General features: G+C 36.7%; 1 protein-coding gene across 1 annotated transcript; it reads left to right on the forward strand.

Annotated features, from left to right (window-relative positions):
* The first annotated feature begins 5468 nt into the window (after nucleotides 1–5468).
* Nucleotides 5469–17079, forward strand: LOC144848496 (uncharacterized). The gene is made up of 4 exons (XM_078705270.1): nucleotides 5469–6063; nucleotides 13072–13199; nucleotides 15031–15353; nucleotides 16243–17079. Exons 1-4 carry the CDS (start codon nucleotides 5518–5520, stop codon nucleotides 16737–16739), a joined length of 1494 nt encoding a protein of 497 aa, XP_078561396.1. The 5' UTR covers nucleotides 5469–5517; the 3' UTR covers nucleotides 16740–17079.
* The last annotated feature ends 1857 nt before the right edge of the window (nucleotides 17080–18936 follow it).

Here is an 18936-nt window from a genome sequence, read left to right on the forward strand (position 1 = left end):
GGCTTCTTTTCGAGGTTTTACGGTATCGATTGGCGCATAGCCGCGTGGATCGTCGTGAAAACGAAACATTGGCGTTTCGATTTGCCGGACCGGACCCGTGCCGGAACAGGTGTGAAAGGCCCTTAAAGCGAGAACAATTTCATTTTTGTAAGTTATAACAAAAAAGTTCGTAACAACAATAATAAAAGATCGGGTCACCGATACCAAATCAATCGATCGTGTTTTCGAGCCATAACTTTATACTGACTATAATATGGGTATACCAAGGTCACTTTTATCCTGTTGAAACCCCGGAGCGGTTTTGGGGCGGTTTTGCCATTTCATTTTATTACATTCATGCCTCAGTGAATGATAAAAGATAATGTATAGTGGTTGGTTTATCCAATCCAAGTATTGGACAATCCAATAATAGAGAAATGAAAGCCTGTAAATATTGTGAAGAAACCTAGTTCCGGTATATTTTAACAAATGTAATGCCATGGACTTTCACGATTGTTTGCGGCCGTCGCATCCGGGGTAGTAGGGTCCTTAAAGTTCTATTAACAACAAACACCACCTAACTGGGCCCTACCACGCGTCGGTGTATAGCCTACACGTATTACCAAAGATCGTATTTTGGTATTAACACTGTCACGTGCGGCGGCGATGCGTGTGGTGTTGTGGTGTCCTGGATCCGCTGAGTGGACCGGCTTGATTTGAAAGTTAATAAATGGGTGTAAATGGGTCTTTAATCAATGCGAGGAGAGATGTGTGTTCAGACGAGGTCATGCCTTCCTCCCTTTGAACACCGGCGCCCGTTATTTTCGTTGAGCGCAGCAACATTTTATTGGATGGATCAACAATTTAAAAAAAGCTATAATAAATCCCGTTTGCCTATTAGAATATCTTTCACACCTGTTCCGGCACGGTTCCGTTCCGGCGCCGACAAATCCAATCGAACGTCAATGTTTCGTTTCTACGCGGCTACGCGCATATCGATTGACACATAGCCGCGTGGAGCGTCGTGAAAAGGAAACATTGGCGTTTCGATTTGCCGGACCGGACCCGTGCCGAAACAGGTGTGAAAGGCCCTTAAAGCGAGAACAATTTCATTTTTGTAAGTTATAACAAAAAGGTTCGTAACAACAATAATAAAAGATCGGGTCACCGATACCAAATCAATCGATCGTGTTTTCGAGCCATAACTTTATACTGACTATAATATGGGTATACCAAGGTCACTTTTATCCTGTTGAAACCCCGGAGCGGTTTTGGGGCGGTTTTGCCATTTCATTTTATTACATTCATGCCTCAGTGAATGATAAAAGATAATGTATAGTGGTTGGTATATCCAATCCAATTATTGGACAATCAAATAATATAGAAATGAAAGCCTGTAAATATTGTGAAGAAACCTAGTTCCGGTATATTGAACAAATTCAATGCCATGGATTCCGCGATTGTTTGCGGCCGTCGTGTCCGGGGTGGTAGGGTCCTTAAAGTTCTATTAACAACAAACACCACCTAACTGGGCCCTACCACGCGTCGGTGTATAGCCTACACGTATTACCAAAGATTGTATTTTGGTATTAACACTGTCAGGTGCGGCTGCGATGCGTGTGGTGTCCCTATAAATTTCGCAAATTGTAATGCAAAAGATAGGACATCAAATTAAGCTGATGACTTCATTCACTACTTTTAGGCCCGGCCAGCAACCCCCAACTATTTCAAAATCCTGGATCCGCTGAGTGGACCGGCTTGATTTGAACGTTAATAAATTGGAAGTAGTAACGGAAACCAACTAGGCTACTGTATTGCATTGAATGCACACTAAACTGAGGCTGTGGACTAAATATATTATTTGTTTAAAAAAGAAAGAATTGTTTAGGTCATTCATTCTGCATGGGGGAATCAGTGGCGTAACGCAGAGGCCTGAGGCCCCTGGTTTAGGAACACTAAGTGACCCCCTTTTCAGCATATGCCTATTTTGATGCCTGTTTTTTGCTCTGGGCACTGCTCAGAGGCCCAATGCTCCGGGCCCCTGGGTTTAGCCAGAGCGCTCATAGTCGTTACGCCACTGGGGGAGGTGGGCCGCGGAATTCGATTCAAACGGATGGAATCTAGTTTCGGAGAATATGGACAGACGTGACATCCGATTAAAAACATGTAAAAGACAACAAGAGACACTTGGGGAAGTCTAATTAGTTTCAATCAACACGCGTACTATGCGTAATAAAAGGACAAAGGAAATTCCTAATAACAACAGGACACTCACTACTGATTTATTGCACTATTTTATAGTATTTATTACTGTTGTGTTATGGTTGTGTGAGCAGTAAGCCAAAGACGAATTCAAATTGTTCAGTTTATCCTACTAAAATATTCATGTCAATTAGAACTATTTCGCGAATAATGACAGTTCGGCGCACCATACATATACCTATAAAATGATGAATGAAGAGATCCTTATGGCAATCCACTCAGTTAAAAATATTTTAGAGCAGGCCTATACTATCGTAATTGCAGTTTTGATTGATTGATTGATTGATTGAGGATTGAATTTATTCGGTTCATACATAAAATACATTTTACAATGGCACAGAAAACATACAAATACATCATTTTAAAAAAATACAGCACCAGAAATAATTATATCACAAAAAATCAAAAGACGTCGAGCAAGAGAAACAGAAAAAAATGAACCAAGGATAATTAGATAAAGTTTCACATTTTCAGTGTAACTTATTTCCATCTGAATCCTTATGTACATTTAACTGAGACATCTTTAAATATAATTATTTTAGTAATAAATTATAATAAACGCAAATATTTTAAGAAAAAATACATAAAAGAACATAATGATACATTTTACATCGCATTTTAAAAATATTCTTTGACTTTATGTTTAAACAGCTTAGTTTAGTTTTTTACTACACAAATATCCACCGGTAAAACATCTTCATAATGGTACTAACTCCACTTAGAAAAAGATTGATCAATCTGATACAACTCCGATGTATTTACATCGGAGTTAACGATACACAAGGGAGTTAAAGGCCAGGTGCAGGCAAAAAATGTCTATTGATCATACATTCCAATAATTATCGATCTATAGTTTCCCCTATGTTTCATAATTTTTGGGATTTTATTTGTGTTACTCGAGCTTGTTGAAAATAAGCACTTTCTTATCAGTGGGGGGATAGTTCAAATTACACAGTAAAATCTCTATTCTTTTGTACACAAATTTTGTAAATAGAGAGGCATTTTAAAAATCTATGAAAACTAAACGGTGTGGTAAAAAATAAATATAGGTAATATAACTTGAATTTTACATTTCTGGTATTTTTATTCAACTTCAGATTTTTATTTTCATGCTATAGCAAAAATTATCCACCGTATTATCCACCATCTTTTTTCACCTTCTAGGGAGTCACCAGACATCTTATTACATTAGGTTAACTACCTAACTACTAAAAAAAAGTCTTCCTGGTTTTTATGGCAGAATTTTGCCCAATTTTGTATTTGACCATATTAAGGGAAATTCATGTTTTTTCGTCTTGATTTCTGTTACAAATATTTGATTTATGTACAATTAACCAGATATTATATTTAAAATTCATGCATGTACCTAAGCTTTAAGCTTGATGTCCACTTGAATGGAAGCAACTTGAGGACTACATGGCGTTTCATACGTATAATACTTTAGCTGAAACACGTACACACAGACAAAAGTCGAAACGCAATTTTAAAAGACAGTAACATTCCTACAGACCTTGGACAAGTTAACAAGTTAATTCTATTTGAACAAATTTGATTTCCACGGCTTAAAAGCTTAATTAACTTAATACTACAACCATGGAGCAACAAAATAAACAGAGGTCATTATACTTTGTTACTAGTTTTGAAATATTCAATCATATGCCTGAATTACGAAGGTTAACCAAGGGTATCTTGCTAGCCTTGGGCTAGGTCTAACTATAAGTTGTTTTATTATTGCACTGCTGCCTTGACCATCGGCACTGTGTCAGTAGACTTGCAAGAGAATTAAGGCCTGGTGGCTAAGAGTTGTTTTAAATATAAAAGTGCATCGGTTTTTGAAAAATAGAACTGGTTAATGATCTCTATTTTTAATAAAACTGAAATTTAAAAAAGTGAGAAAATAAGAAATTGTATAATAAAAAAGATACCGCATCTCTATCAAAAATGTATCTATTTTTCTACGACAGTTTAGCGTGCAATACATATCCACCTCATGAATGTACGTGTAGGCCATTATTGCACGGCTGCGTTGTGTCTGTTACATGTATTTTCGGTCGTGCTCACTGGTTTCCACTTGGACGCAACGCAAGGACGTTTAAGCTTGGTTTTCCACTAGGACGCAACGCAAGGACGTAACGCAACGCAAAGTGATTTTACCAATCACAAGCGATAGCTTATTCGAACAGTCGCGTGAGATTGGTCAACTCGCTTGCGTTGCGTCTACGTCCTTGCGTTGCGTCCTAGTGGGAACCAAGCTTTAGCGCGCCGCAAGTAACTTGGCCAATCACGAGGCGATGGATCGTTCAAACTGTCGGCGGTTTTGTACGCGGTCAATTACTCACTTTCGTTGTGCTTACTCTACGCCCTTGTGTTGCATCCCAAGTGGGTATCGGGATTAAAGCTTGGTTCCCACTAGAACGTAACGCAAGGACGTAAACGCAACGCAAGCGTTTTAACCAATGACAAGCGAAGTTATAGACAGTTAGCAATCACAAGCGAATAAGCCATCGCTTGTGATTGGTCAATTCACTTGCGTTGCGTTACGTCCTTGCGTTGCGTCGCTAGTGGGAACCACGCTTTATGAAGTAGGGTCGTAAGCTTACATACGTAGGCGGGGAAATTAGTTTTGTAACGCAACTCCTTGTCATTGTGTTGAAAGTTAAATAAGGTAGAATAGGAAGTAGAAGCGAAACAAATTAAAGTAGCTATTTCACATTATTATTTCGATCCTTTTAAAATAATTTTGCTGCTGACGACATCTTGTCTCCTTCGCGTCTACCGTCAAATATGAAATCCTACCAATTTTCAGTGTTTTTTTTTTCATTACATAATTTATGTAATGTTGACTGACTGATTCATTTCTTGAGTGAGTCATGTAAAATGTACGCAGAAGTCACGCTCTCTGTATGCCTACATTAAAATAGAAAACGTATTGTAAGTAGACGAAGGTGTACGCCTATAGGCCTACTCGCGCACGTTATAGGACTGTGTTTAACGGAGCTCATTTGCGCGACTATATTGTAGGTGTAATTTACAGTAGGCCTATACAGTGTGTTTTGTTCTTATTTGTTTAATGTGGTTATAATGGTTGACTATCCCTTTAAGGTTTTCAAAGGGCAGCAGGTCGTCGACGCGTCGGCTGAAACAAACGTGAAAGTCAATTGGGGTTATTAGGTTAAAATCAGTCAAGCGTTAAAGAAAAAGTGTAAAGCGAAGGCATAGTGTGGTTTGGTGTTATTTGTATAGTAGGTGCTGAAGTGTCCACACCAATTTATCAGCATGTTCTTATTACGGGTAGCAGTGATTCTTTTCGGCCTTCTTCTCGTCCGTTCCGAAAATGACGCTAAAGTTATTATCATCGGAGCTGGTGCATCAGGTCTGAGAGCTGCTGAGATTTTCCATGAGAAAGGAATGGATGATTTTATAATCATTGAAGGAGCTGACCAAATCGGCGGACGAGTAACCGACGTTCCTTTTGCTGGAACAAATGTGGATATCGGAGCAAGTTGGGCACAACCGGGAAATACCTCAATAGTAAAAGTCGTTAAAGATCTAGGGATTGAACACCATGTGTCTAACTTCGATTCTTTGCTGGTGTACAACCAGACGGGAACCGATGTTACAGATTCTACAGACCCGATCTGGGAAAGATTTGAAGCTGCCATTGAGTATATGAAAGAAAAAGCACAGGAATTAATCGATGAGAAAAAGCCAGACATCTCGCAGCGTACAAGTCTTCGTCTGGGCGGATGGCTGCCAAAAACACCTGTTGAGAAAGCCATCGAGTGGTTTGATTTTGATTTTGAATGGGCAGACATTCCAGCGGTGAGTTTTACCATTTCCGGTCTACGTAACGTGCTGGTGATTTCTTAAATGCAAATTTTCAAGGTCACACAAATCTGTTCCTATTTTATAGGCGTGGCCTTAATTAATATATCCTCTCGCTGGACCTGACTACAGAAGTGCGTGTACTTTTTATTGAATAAACGAAACACTGTCCATTGTATAAAATAGTAGTTTCAGGGATTTAGATTTAACCTCGCTTGTATTTTATTATCTGAACATTAATATTATAGGCTACGTTACTTGTGTGGTGAGCCGCCGAGTCTATTTACATCACGATTCACGACACGACGACTACAGGGAAATAAGTCCAGGGGCCTACTTACTTTCCGTTTAGATATAGTTGTTGATTGTGAACAATACTTTCAGTTTGTATCCATTATTAATCGGATGCAATATGTCGATAGCTATAATAAGATGTGTTATGGTGATGTGGTTATAACTTGATCGATAATTAAATCCACCAGCTAATCGATCATGTTACAAACGTTCAATGACATTAAATAAAACTGTTAATCAAGCATAAGAAAGGACAAAATAGAACAACTAATAAACTTTACCATAGGTTTAGATCAATATCGGTATCTGTCAAAGTGAATCACGTCTGTCAAAACAATACAATGTAAGTACGTACTAGATAATGTCAGTACAATCCGGGTCTACGCATTGTTCGTGAAGATCACAGCAGACGATAACGGGAAGAACAGCTTAGTCCAAGAGCATTAGTTCATAAGTATAGGCAGACCCGGAAATTTCTGGTAACAAGCTAATTTTTTCAGGAAAGGTTGAGAACTATGATTGGAACATCATACTAAAAGTCCCGAAAAATCCTTCTTGTGCTCTCCGAGAAATCCAAGATGGCGTCCAAAATGGCTGCCATTTTAAATTGGTCTATACCTTTGTAACCGCTTGTCGTAGAGTATCGATTTTGGTGTCAAATAGTTCACAATATATACATTCCTATTTGCTCTAACAGAAAATTTTGTCAAAAAATGGCCGCTACTACAGTTTCTGGCAGTTTGACCTTTGACCTGGTCTTATCATATCTCGGTAATGGCTTGTCATAGAGAATTAAGATTAGGCCCAAATTGTTCAGAACATGCATATTTTTATTTGGTGTAATGAAATATTTTATCCCAAAATGACCGGAAGTGAGGTTATTGACCTCTTATTGACCTATTCAAATCTCTTTACCGTATCTCAAGAAATATTTGTCGTAGAGCATTACTTTTGGTGTCATATTGTTTGGAACATATACATTTCTATTTAGTCTAATACAACAGTTTGCCCTCAAATGCTCGGAAGTAAGTTAATTTATTGAAAACTTAAAAAATCAAAGAGCTGCATAGGCAGAGGATATGAATAATGTAGGTAAAATCAAAGTTTTAACTCTGCCTTAAAACATGTTTTGGGCATAGCACATCATCAGGTAAAGTGAATTGTTACAAAAAGAAAATATAAAGTCAATAAATTACAAAGAATAACTGTCACAGTGGCTAATCAAAGTTGGTTAAGTAAACAAAAGACAATTGGCAAATACCTATGTACACAGCACATATCCGACCATTTATATGCAACTTTGAGTTGCGTGCAAACTATGTCGGTCGGTAAACACTAACTCATATTCATATTTTTTCGTTATTTTGACACCGGATATTAATACTTGTAGGCAAATATAAATGTTTTAAAACATTTTTCAACGTTTTTTAACTTTTTCAGCAATTTCGGTCGGTTGGTCAGTCAGTAAACACTAACTCATATTAATATTTTTTCGTTATTTTGACACTGGATATTAATACTTGTAGGCAAATATAAATGTTTTTAAACATTTTTTAACTTTTTCAGCAATTTCGGTCGGTTGATCAGTCAGTAAACACTAACTCATATTCATATTTTTTCGTTATTTTGACACTGGATATTAATACTTGTAGGCAAATATAAATGTTTTTAAACATTTTTCAACATTTTTTAACTTTTTCAGCAATTTCGGTCGGTTGGTCAGTCGGTAAACACTAACTCATATTCATATTTTTTCGTTATTTTGACACTGGATATTATTTATTACTTGGAGGAAAATATAAATGTTTTTAAAAATGTGAACACATCGGTCGGTCGGTCAGTAAACAATAACTCAAATTTACGCACGCGACTGCAGCCATGTATATGGCCTTGTTGACTTTGTAAAAATAATGCATTTTGAAACATTCCTTGCTTTAAATGTTCGTTGTATGGCTTATTTATGATAAAAAGAGAATATACCCTAGGTATTTCAAGTCATACTCTTTACTTGGCATGCATAGACTTTCTTTTACAGATTCAGATTTTATTTGGTCCTTGCTGAATTTCTGGTGACTTCTTCTCTGTTAGTTTCTTCATATGTATGTTCATTGTCATTCTCACTATTTCGTGTCGTATCATCAGTTGTGTCATACACCTCACCATCACTCATTGCATATGGAACATTAGCAGTGTCTAAGCTATTATAATGAGCATTTATATTATTACTAGTTCCATCAGGTTGTGAAGTGTTGTTGCCACACTTTTTCTTTAATAGATAAATGAGAATAAACACTACTATCAACAGAATGACTGTGGTTGATGTATATATTATTGTTATTATTATGCTTACGTTATTGAAATTAGCAGTTGCATCATTTAGCGTAGGCATACTGTCTTTCACTGTAAATTCTATCTCATCAGAGCTGCTTTGAGCAGTAGTTGTCACCAGACATTTTACAACGTAATCACCAGCTGTTAAGTTGGTGAAGCATCTTAGACTTTCATTGCCATTTATGTTTTGTCCATTTAACATCCAAGTATAGTGTTTATCACCAGATCCATCTGTAGCCTCACACTTAAAGCAATGTCCATGTATTGTCTTTATGTTCACTCTTAATTGACTAGGGTAAACTTTTAAAAGTAATGTATAGCACCGATGGTTTTCAATTTTCAATTCGGTAACACAGTAAAAGAATATACCATCTCCCCGTTCATACCCTTTAAATGTCTGATTAAAAGGCAATGCCCTTGTGTTCCTATATAAATTATACGACTTTTTAATGGTATTTTTCCCTTGGATCCATCCAATTGTCATTTGATAATTTTTGTTTGGTTTTGTTATCCGTTTCACTTTACATTTGATTGTTACCTGTTCACCTTCTATGATGTACTCTTCCAAGTCTTCACAGGCAATTCTCCAATTAGGATCTTTCATATCCTTTCTTGTGACAAGGGAAGGAATCAGAAAATACTGATTATCATCTTGGCAGGTGTAAATTCCAGTATCTTGTGCATTGAAGGAGATGAACAGTTCACATTTAACATTTGTCAACTTTGATGAGTATTGTTGGAAGTTTTGTAGCCAAGACTATATTCACTATATAATAATGAAACATTATACTCTTTACTTGACGGTATGATCTTCACAGGTTGCATCCCATTTTTGTTGGAATAATACAGTGAATCAAACTCAACGTCCTGTTCTTCTGCTGTAACATCTCTGACAAATAGCAAACTTACAAACACCATTAAACACAGTATCATTTTTGTTTAGGTTTAATTAATTGGTTTAAACCTCTTGGTTCTTTGATAACTTGGTCTGAGTAAACAGATTCCTATATTCAACTTTATGTATTTCTGCTAATAATGGTGAAACCAAACTAAATGTCCAGTAAAGTTTTCCAAAGGAAATAAAAACCTACAATTTACTTTGTTTTACTGCCGTCATGTGTGTAGTTAAATTCTTATATTAATATTAAAAATATAATAATTACTTTCTATTCCTAATGTAAACTTAATTTGCTGAAATCTATGAAAAATAGATTGGAATACCCGGGCAATGATCCCGGTACCTCTCACATGCTAAGTCCCCCAGTTACATATTTAACTGTTTAAAGTATCGCCATATGCCCTATATATGATTTATTAAATATTAAAAATATGCAAAATAAAGGGTCTTTAAAACACTTCAGCAGCATTCTGTTACATTCATTCATCATCTGATGTTGCATCTTCAACATCTTGGTGTTTGTTGCTTCTTTCACATCATTATCATCATGTTCATATGTATGGGTGTTGTTGCATGTTTGTCCAAAAGTTATGAGGTTAGAGAACATTCAAGAGTGCATTCTCTTTTAAAACAAGGAATGACCTGGTTTCATGTTTTAAAATGCATTATTTTTACAAATAAAATGGTCTTTAACATTTAGTTTTTGACAATCCGGAGTATAATATATGCCATGTACATAGTGTTCCCTGCCAATTGAGCAATTCCATGCGAAATGTATATGACCTGAACATTTCATTCTCACACTCACAGTATCATAAAGTCTATACATTTCCTAAATTACATAAAATTTCTAATTCTCTTAACAAAAATAAATATCATAATCTCTATAATAATAATAATAAAAATAACGACGTGATTTCAACAAAAGCACTAATTCGCGTATGTACTGTAATGCGAGTTACAGACGAATAACGCATTTAAAATGTATTCATGACATCTACATATAGGTGACATTTTGTAGCAATAACTTTTCAACCATAACTAGTATGAGAATTTCAATTAACGTGTCCCATGATATTCTTTGTTCTATCGAAGTTAAATAAATGATTATTTTGGTTTTTTCTTGTATAGTTCATACCCTTACAGGAAAATTTACCCTCAAGGTTACCTGGTGATGTGCTATGCCCAAAACATGTTTTAAGGCAGAGTTAAAATTTAGATTTTTTCTATAGTACTCATATCCTCTGCCTAGTATGTAGCTCTTTGATTTTTAAAGTTTTCAATAAATTAACTTACTTCCGAGCATTTTAGGGCAAACTGTTGTATTAGACTAAATAGAAATGTATATGTTCCAAACAATTTGACACCAAAAGTAATGCTCTACGACAAATATTTCTTGATATACGGTAAAGAGATATGAATAGGTCAATAAGAGGTCAATAACCTCACTTCCGATCATTTTGGGATAAAATATTTCATTACACCAAATAAAAATATGCATGGTCTAAACAATTTGGGCCTAATCTTAATTCTCTATGACAAGCCATTACCGAGATATGATAAGACCAGGTCAAAGGTCAAACTGCCAGAAACTGTAGTAGCGGCCATTTTTTGACAAAATTTTCTGTTAGAGCAAATAGGAATGTATATATTGTGAACTATTTGACACCAAAATCGATACTCTACGACAAGCGGTTACAAAGTTATAGATCAATTTAAAATGGCAGCCATTTTGGACGCCATCTTGGATTTCTCGGAGAGCACAAGGAGGATTTTTCGGGACTTTTAGTATGATGTTCCAATCATAGTTCTCGACCTTTCCTGAAAAAATTAGCTTGTTACCAGAAATTTCCGGGTCAAACCCTAATGCTCTTGGACTAGCTATGACGCGTGTATTATTAAAAAGTAAATTTAACCGGAAGTTGTTTAGCATTGTTTCCAAGTACAATGTTTAATGATAATGTTATACCGAAACAGGATACAAGCATTGCATAGTATGAATATGGTAGTATACCGTGGCCTAACAGTCTCAGCGTTATCGTAGCGCGTTATTGACTCATTTTATAATAGGCCATGGTCCATAAACATGAATAGTAAAATCAAGACGCCATTTATTTTAAATAAACATTCTTAATAATGCAAAATAAATATTTGTGAAACCAATCAATATTGTTAGTTACGGGCTTAGTGAACATTGACATTTTATTTATGCAAAATTTCAACCTTCCGGGCGTTTGAAATAGAATATAGCGCACTGGTTTCCGTGTGGCCATGTTGAGTTTATAGTAGTAGCTGGCCTACTGAATATGCAGATCGGTTTGTAGCCGATTCAAGGCCAATTCCGATCACCCCAAAAAAACTACACACAGCGATATCGAATTATTTGTTGGGTATGGGTTAGGCCAGGGAATTGTATATTTTACCAGTGAGTAAAGCAATTAAAAATTGAGCATTTAGGCACTCCTTGAATTTGTTTCCTTTTAGATTTACGATAAGTAGAATTAAAATCCTTCGATTGGTTGAATTTCGTCTTGATTCAAAGGTATACGATCACTGTTTCTTATTGGAAACAAATTTTAGAAAAAAATACATGCACGAGAAGACTAAAGATTTGAGCTCATCTTTAGACATTAGTTTACAGATTACAGATTCCTTTTATTATCCAATATAATGGAAACTTATTGTTTGAAGGTTTGCATGGCGAAATCAAATGTTGATATAAAGTTTGCGGTACACCACTTATATTCTTTCTGAAAAGAACTATTGAGTTTCTCGACGTTTCGATCAATATGCTTTGATCGTCCTCAGGATTGAGAATGTCTTTTCAGAACTAATATACGTAGTGTAGGCCTACCGGCACAATTTATATCAACATCATAATGGAAATTACATACAATAATGCTCATTATGGACCTATGTTCATATCTTGGCTTGCCTTAAAAAATATAAAAGAACTATACAGTATCTTACAAAACCTTTTGTTATAATTTCGTATCCCAGCTGGGTAGAACGAGTACTCGTAACGGTCCGTCTGCGCATTTACCTTCATGACCTCACCCTACTATACCACGATAACGATAACGGAGCCGATAATGTCGCGCAATCTGTACTTTACGTTGGCGGCAATTATTTTGTATTTATCTTGACCGTATATTAAATATGTGTGCTGTCGCACAACGAATCATTTGGATCATTTTTGTACCCTATCATTACGAACCTTAAAACAAGTTTTTCCATTTTTCAGAATGTAGGCATCTGGCCGCCAAAGCACACGCAGTGCCTTTCACGATCGAGGGCTTTTAGAGCTTGGTTCCCACTAGGACTAGTGCGTGTAAGAACATTGCGTTGCAACAGATGTTTTTCTAGTGTGAACCAAGCTTTATATGAAACAATTGCCACGTTAAATGCTGATGCGTAGCTAGTGGTGGAAACGGGCTTTACAGAACCCACATTCTAATCTATTTTTATTTTTACATTCACAGGTAACGTCAACTAAATCGACCGCATTACTTCCTGCCGATGAGAGTGTGCTTTTTGTTAAAGATCCACGAGGATTCAAGTTCATCTTCAACGCATCAAGTGAATTTCTTTTTAATGATCCAGCATTTGAGTAAGTCACGTGTGTTGATGTCACGTGTGTGTTTAACGTATAACTTATATAGTTTACCTCCGCCAAGGAGGTATATGTAATCGATCTCGTGTGTTTGTCTGTCTGTCTGTCTGTCTGTCTGTCTGTCTGTCTGTCTGTTTGTTAGCAAGATTACTCAAAACGTAATTACAGGATCTTTACCAAAATGAATATACAGATAGATATGTGGTCAAGGACCATTCCATTAAATTTTGGGACCATGGTCCCAATTCTGGACAACTTTTTATTAAACATTTCAGACCTGCTAGTGTTAAAAGATAGGACAGAATTTTTCAAAAGCCGGCGAGCAGTAACAAGTAAACTGAAATTGCATTTTCTCGAGAACTACTTGTCTAAAAAACTTCGTTCGAGGCAAGAGTTATAATTTGTGATTTGTAATTTTAAAACATAATTTGATTTAATGTGCACCTTTGTTGATGCTAGTAGTTTAAAAAACCTATTTCTTTTCAAATTCACTCGTTTGATTTTCGCGTTGCTGTTCTATTGTTAGTCAACTGAAGCTATTGTTAATTGAAAGGCTTGTTACATAACCATTGCACCAAACTCGCATACACATGCTTGTAGTGAAATTAGCCTAAATCACAAACAGCATTAAGACACACGCAAATATATATCTATTTTTTTTCCCCGGAGAAATCTTATGTAGGAGAATTTTACAGTAGGCGGAGGTATGCACTCTCGGAGTGGCTTTCTAGTTTGTGATGTGCTTAGACCTAAATGCAATATCAAACACAGGCTTGTTCCCACTGTATTGGACGCAACGCAAGAACGAAGCGTAATGCAAGTGGTTTGACCAATCGCAGGCAATGGATTATTTAAACTGTTGCTTTCATTGGTCAACACGCTTACGTCCTTGCGTTGTCCTGCTGTAAAGCGTGGTTCCCACTAGAACACAACGTAAAGCGTGGTTCCCACTAGCGACGCAACGCAAGGACGTAACGCAACGCAAGTGAATTGACCAATCACAAGCGATGGCTTATTCGCTTGTGATTGCTAACTGTCTATAACTTCGCTTGTCATTGGTTAAAACGCTTGCGTTGCGTTTACGTCCTTGCGTTACGTTCTAGTGGGAACCAAGCTTAACGCAGCGACGTATCGACGCAATGTACTGTATTGCGTAATCACAAGTGGGAACCGACGACGCAACATTACTGCAAAGTCGCAGGTTTGATTTCACGCAGGCGGAGGCAATTGACCACAAAATAAATTATGGGAGGTTAATATTAGCTTCTTCCCGTCCCTTCATAATATCAGATCTCGCGTAGAATGTCCACGTCCGAAATTTGCTGCTCTTTGATTAAGCGCTATTTGACAATTGTTAAAAAGGTACATACAATAAAATCCAAAATTATTTTATTGATATCATTTGGATTCAACCCTAAAAATCGTTCTGTATATTTTATGTGACCATGAGCTTTCTCCTCTTGCCAAAACAGATGCTCAACCTTCGGGCCAATGCCTGGTGATCTAAATTATGCCATATTGTTTAATTTGTCAATACATTATGTCGTATGCCTACGGTATGACTAAAATCATAACTTTTTTTAATTCTCTTCCTTTAGGTATCCGACTTGCTTAAATTACTCTTCCTTCAAATTTTTGCTCAAGAACCATCTTCTTGTTTAGTTGCTTCTTTTTTCTTTTCTTTTGAGAGAGGGCCAATTTAATTTTTGATTCTAATTTGTTTGTGCTTTATTTTTTATTTTGTTTATGATCGGCTCAGATGGACCACCCTCGTAAAATATTGTTTAAATAAATAAATAAAAATAAATATTTGTTATTGTTTTTGCAGAGGCCGTTTGCATCTGAACAAACGTGTTACTACTATCAATTACTCTGGTGACAGAGTTGTCGTGACAACCTCTGACGGTTCAACGTTTACTGGTGACCAGGTGTTGCTGACGGTTAGTCTCGGAGTGTTGCAGAACAGTGCCGTTGAGTTCCAACCAGATCTCCCTGATTGGAAAATTGAAGAACTGTTTAAATTTATCATGGGAGATTTTACGAAAATCTTCATGCGCTTTGATACTCAATTCTGGCCTACTGATGAATGGTTTATTTATGCCCATGAGAGAAGAGGGTATTTTCCAATCTTCTACAATCTTCAAGCTCAAGGTATGGTACGGTAGTAAAAGTCTTTTCAGGGGTGGATCTATGATTTTGATAAGAGGGGCCGATAATCTACCCCGGGGGAGGGTCCCCGGGGGAGGGTCCCCGGGGCATTCTCCCCCTGGAAAATGTTCTAGACGCCCAGAGATGGCATCTGAGGCGTTTTGGTCAGTCGATTCTGAATATAGTGGGTTTTATAGACCATATTTAATATACGAAACTGTTTTTTTTTTTGCGCCAAAAACCTGTAAAATCGTTGATAAAATCATCACGTTTTGTTTGAAACTAAAATTAAGCTGAAGTATTGTATAATAACATACCAAATATTCCAAAATGTTATTTGTATAAATATGAAATCGAATCGCCGTCTAAAATATATGTATCGCCGTCTAGAATATTAGGTATCGCCGTCTAGTAATATTAGGTATCGCCGTCTAGTAATATAATGTATCGCCGTCTAGTAATATTATGTATCGCCGTCTAGTAATATTATGTATCGCCGTCTAGTAATATTATGTATCGCCGTCTAGTAATATTATGTATCGCCGTCTAGTAATATTATGTATCGCCGTCTAGTAATTATATGTATCGCCGTCTAGTAATTATATGTATCGCCGTCTAGTAATTATATGTATAGCCGTCTAGTAATTATATGTATAGCCGTCTAGGAGGCCTAATATTAGGTATCGCCGTCTAGAATATAATGTATCGCGCGTCTAGAATATTATGTATCGGGTAGCGGCGCTATACAATCTTTGCTATAGCCGTCAAAAATATTCGCCGTCTAGAAATAAGTATCGCCGTCTAGTAATGTATCGCCGTCTAGTAATATTATGTACTGCCGTCTATAATTATGTAAATACGTAACGGTTTTTTCCTTTCATACTTGTTTTAGGATTGTTCCCAAGCGGCACCAATATGCTCTTAGCCTTTGTGACTGGAAACGAAGCTAGACGCATCGAGCACCAGCCTTTAAGTGAAACCAGTGCAGAGATCACCGCTATCCTTCAGACCCTGTTTGGCAACGCGGCGACGGCCCCAGCTGAAATCATCCACTCTGGATGGAGTAACAACCCTTTAACGTATGGCGCTTATTCCAACTGGCCAGTGGAAGTGTCGGAAGAATGCTTTAAAAAGATGCAATCTAGAGTCGGCCAGGTATTCTTTGGCGGGGAACACACCGACGATATCTACAATGGGTATATAATTGGCGGGCAGCGCAGCGGCGAAAGAGAGGCTTTGAAGATACTCGATTGCATGAACAATAAAGACGAGTGTCCTATATGGACAGAAAAGCCCAAGAGTGATTGTGACTGTACGTCTGGTGTTGATAGCCTAACCATTAGTATACTTGCCACTGTTTTGTCTATGTTACTTGCCCGGATGTTCTAATTCAATTATTGTTATTTAGTACATTTAGCTTATTTTTTAGTCAACTGATATAGTTTCTAACGTTTTATCTTACCACCATAAACAAAGGTCAATCCGAGATACGCTTCAGTTTACTGCTGTTTACATGGAAGCCTTACAATACGCTAGTCTTACCCCTGACGTGTGAACACCCTTAATTGTTAGCCATGCTATTCAGTGGTGAGGGTATGAAATGAATGAATGAATTACTAAAGGTCGCTAGTGACGACTTTAAGTTCGTGTACTTACTATGTCTGACTGAAAACATGATCTGTTGTAGTTCTGTTTATAATTTCATAATAAATTCAAAGTGGCATTATAATTACCCGATATTTGGTTTGTTACATGTGTTTTACAGTATTATTTATTTGCGCTCTTTTCGCCGCTAAACTACTACGCAGGTATCATCTAGTCAAAGAATCACGCATTGAAACATACACACGTGCCGGTATTAAAATACATGATACGCACTGCTGAAGTAAAGTTTGGTTCCCACTTGCGACACAACATAATGCAACCTACGCAACATAAGCAAATGCCCTTCCAATAATTGTGTTTGCCCCCGCCTGTGTGAAATCAAACCTGCGATGTTTGCAGCACTGTTGCGTCGTCGGTTCCCACTTGTGATTACGCAATACATCACTTTGCGTCAATACGTCGCTGCGTTGCATTCTAGTGGGAACTACGCTTAAGCGCATGCGTCCAGCGATTTAACAAATGACAAGCGATAGTTCGAATAATCCAAACCCCTTGCATTGCGCTTCGTTCTTGCGTTGCGTGTCCTATACAGTGGGAACAAGTTTTAAATAAAGAATATGCCTAAGCACATAACAAACTAGTTATACGTTAATCTGCGATAATAACAAGAATAAGACTTCTGTTGCGCTTACGTCCTTGTCATGTATCACGTGAAACATATTATAGTCCACCAGTCGTCGTTTAGATTTTTGTCTGATACGAAATTCCAAACTTTTTACTAATATTAAGATGAACCTAGACCCTAACATTCTTCGATTATAATAGACGTATAATATGCAGTAGCAAATACATTTTTCTACCGCCCTCTGTCATGTTGAAATTCCTGAAGTACGTCAGTAACGTCACAACCGACCTTAAACAACTTCCCAATCAGTACCAAAGGTAAGTGAACGTTGGCCTACTCGTCTTTAGTAGGCTAGTCAGTTTTAATAATTAAGAATAGGCTAAAAAACTACAGTTTAGCACTGTTTATTACTATATCGATGATAAAAATAGGCCTACCTTTTTCAGTCACTGAAGACCGAGACCAGTTATATTTTTGTCACAGGCCTTGACCAGAAAATTCGGAATTTCCAACGGAAATAAGTAATTTCCCAGTGGGCAAAAATTGGTTGAATTAACGTTAATTCAACGTTATCTGCAAACGTTGAAATAACGTTGAAAAAGTGGTTGAAAATGAAAGTTTGCCTCAACGTAAATGTCAACGTTGAATCAACATAGAAATTATCAACGTTGAATCAACATAGAATTTATCAACGTTGAAACAACGTTAAAATAGGTAACGTTGAAATAACGTTGAAAAAATGGTTGAAAATGAAAGTTTGCCTCAACGTAAATGTCAACGTTGAATCAACATAGAAATTATCAACGTTGAAACAACGTTAAAATAAGTAACGTTGAAATAACATTGAAAAAATGGTTGAAAATGAAAGTTTGCCTCAACTTAAATGTCAACGTTGAATCAACATAGAAATTATCAACGTTGAAACAACGTTAAAATAGGTAACGTTGAAATAACGTTGAAAAAATGGTTGAAAATGAAAGTTTGCCTCAACGTAAATGTCAACGTTGAATCAACATAGAAATTATCAACGTTGAAACAACGTTAAAATAGGTAACGTTGAAATAACGTTGAAAAAATGGTTGAAAATGAAAGTTTGCCTCAACGTAAATGTCAACGTTGAATCAACATAGAAATTATCAACGTTGAAACAACGTTAAAATAAGTAACGTTGAAATAACGTTGAAAAAATGGTTGAAAATGAAAGTTTGCCTCAACAAAAATGTCAACGTTGATTCAACATAGATTATCAACGTTGAAACAACGTAAAAATGTCTACGTTGAAATTATCAATGTTGATTCAATGTTGAAATTATTAACGTTGAAACAACGTAATAATTAAGTTGAAATGAAAATTTG

The sequence above is a fragment of the Antedon bifida genome, chromosome 7 (assembly GCF_963402885.1).
Source record: "Antedon bifida chromosome 7, ecAntBifi1.1, whole genome shotgun sequence".
Taxonomy (NCBI): Eukaryota; Metazoa; Echinodermata; class Crinoidea; order Comatulida; family Antedonidae; genus Antedon; species Antedon bifida.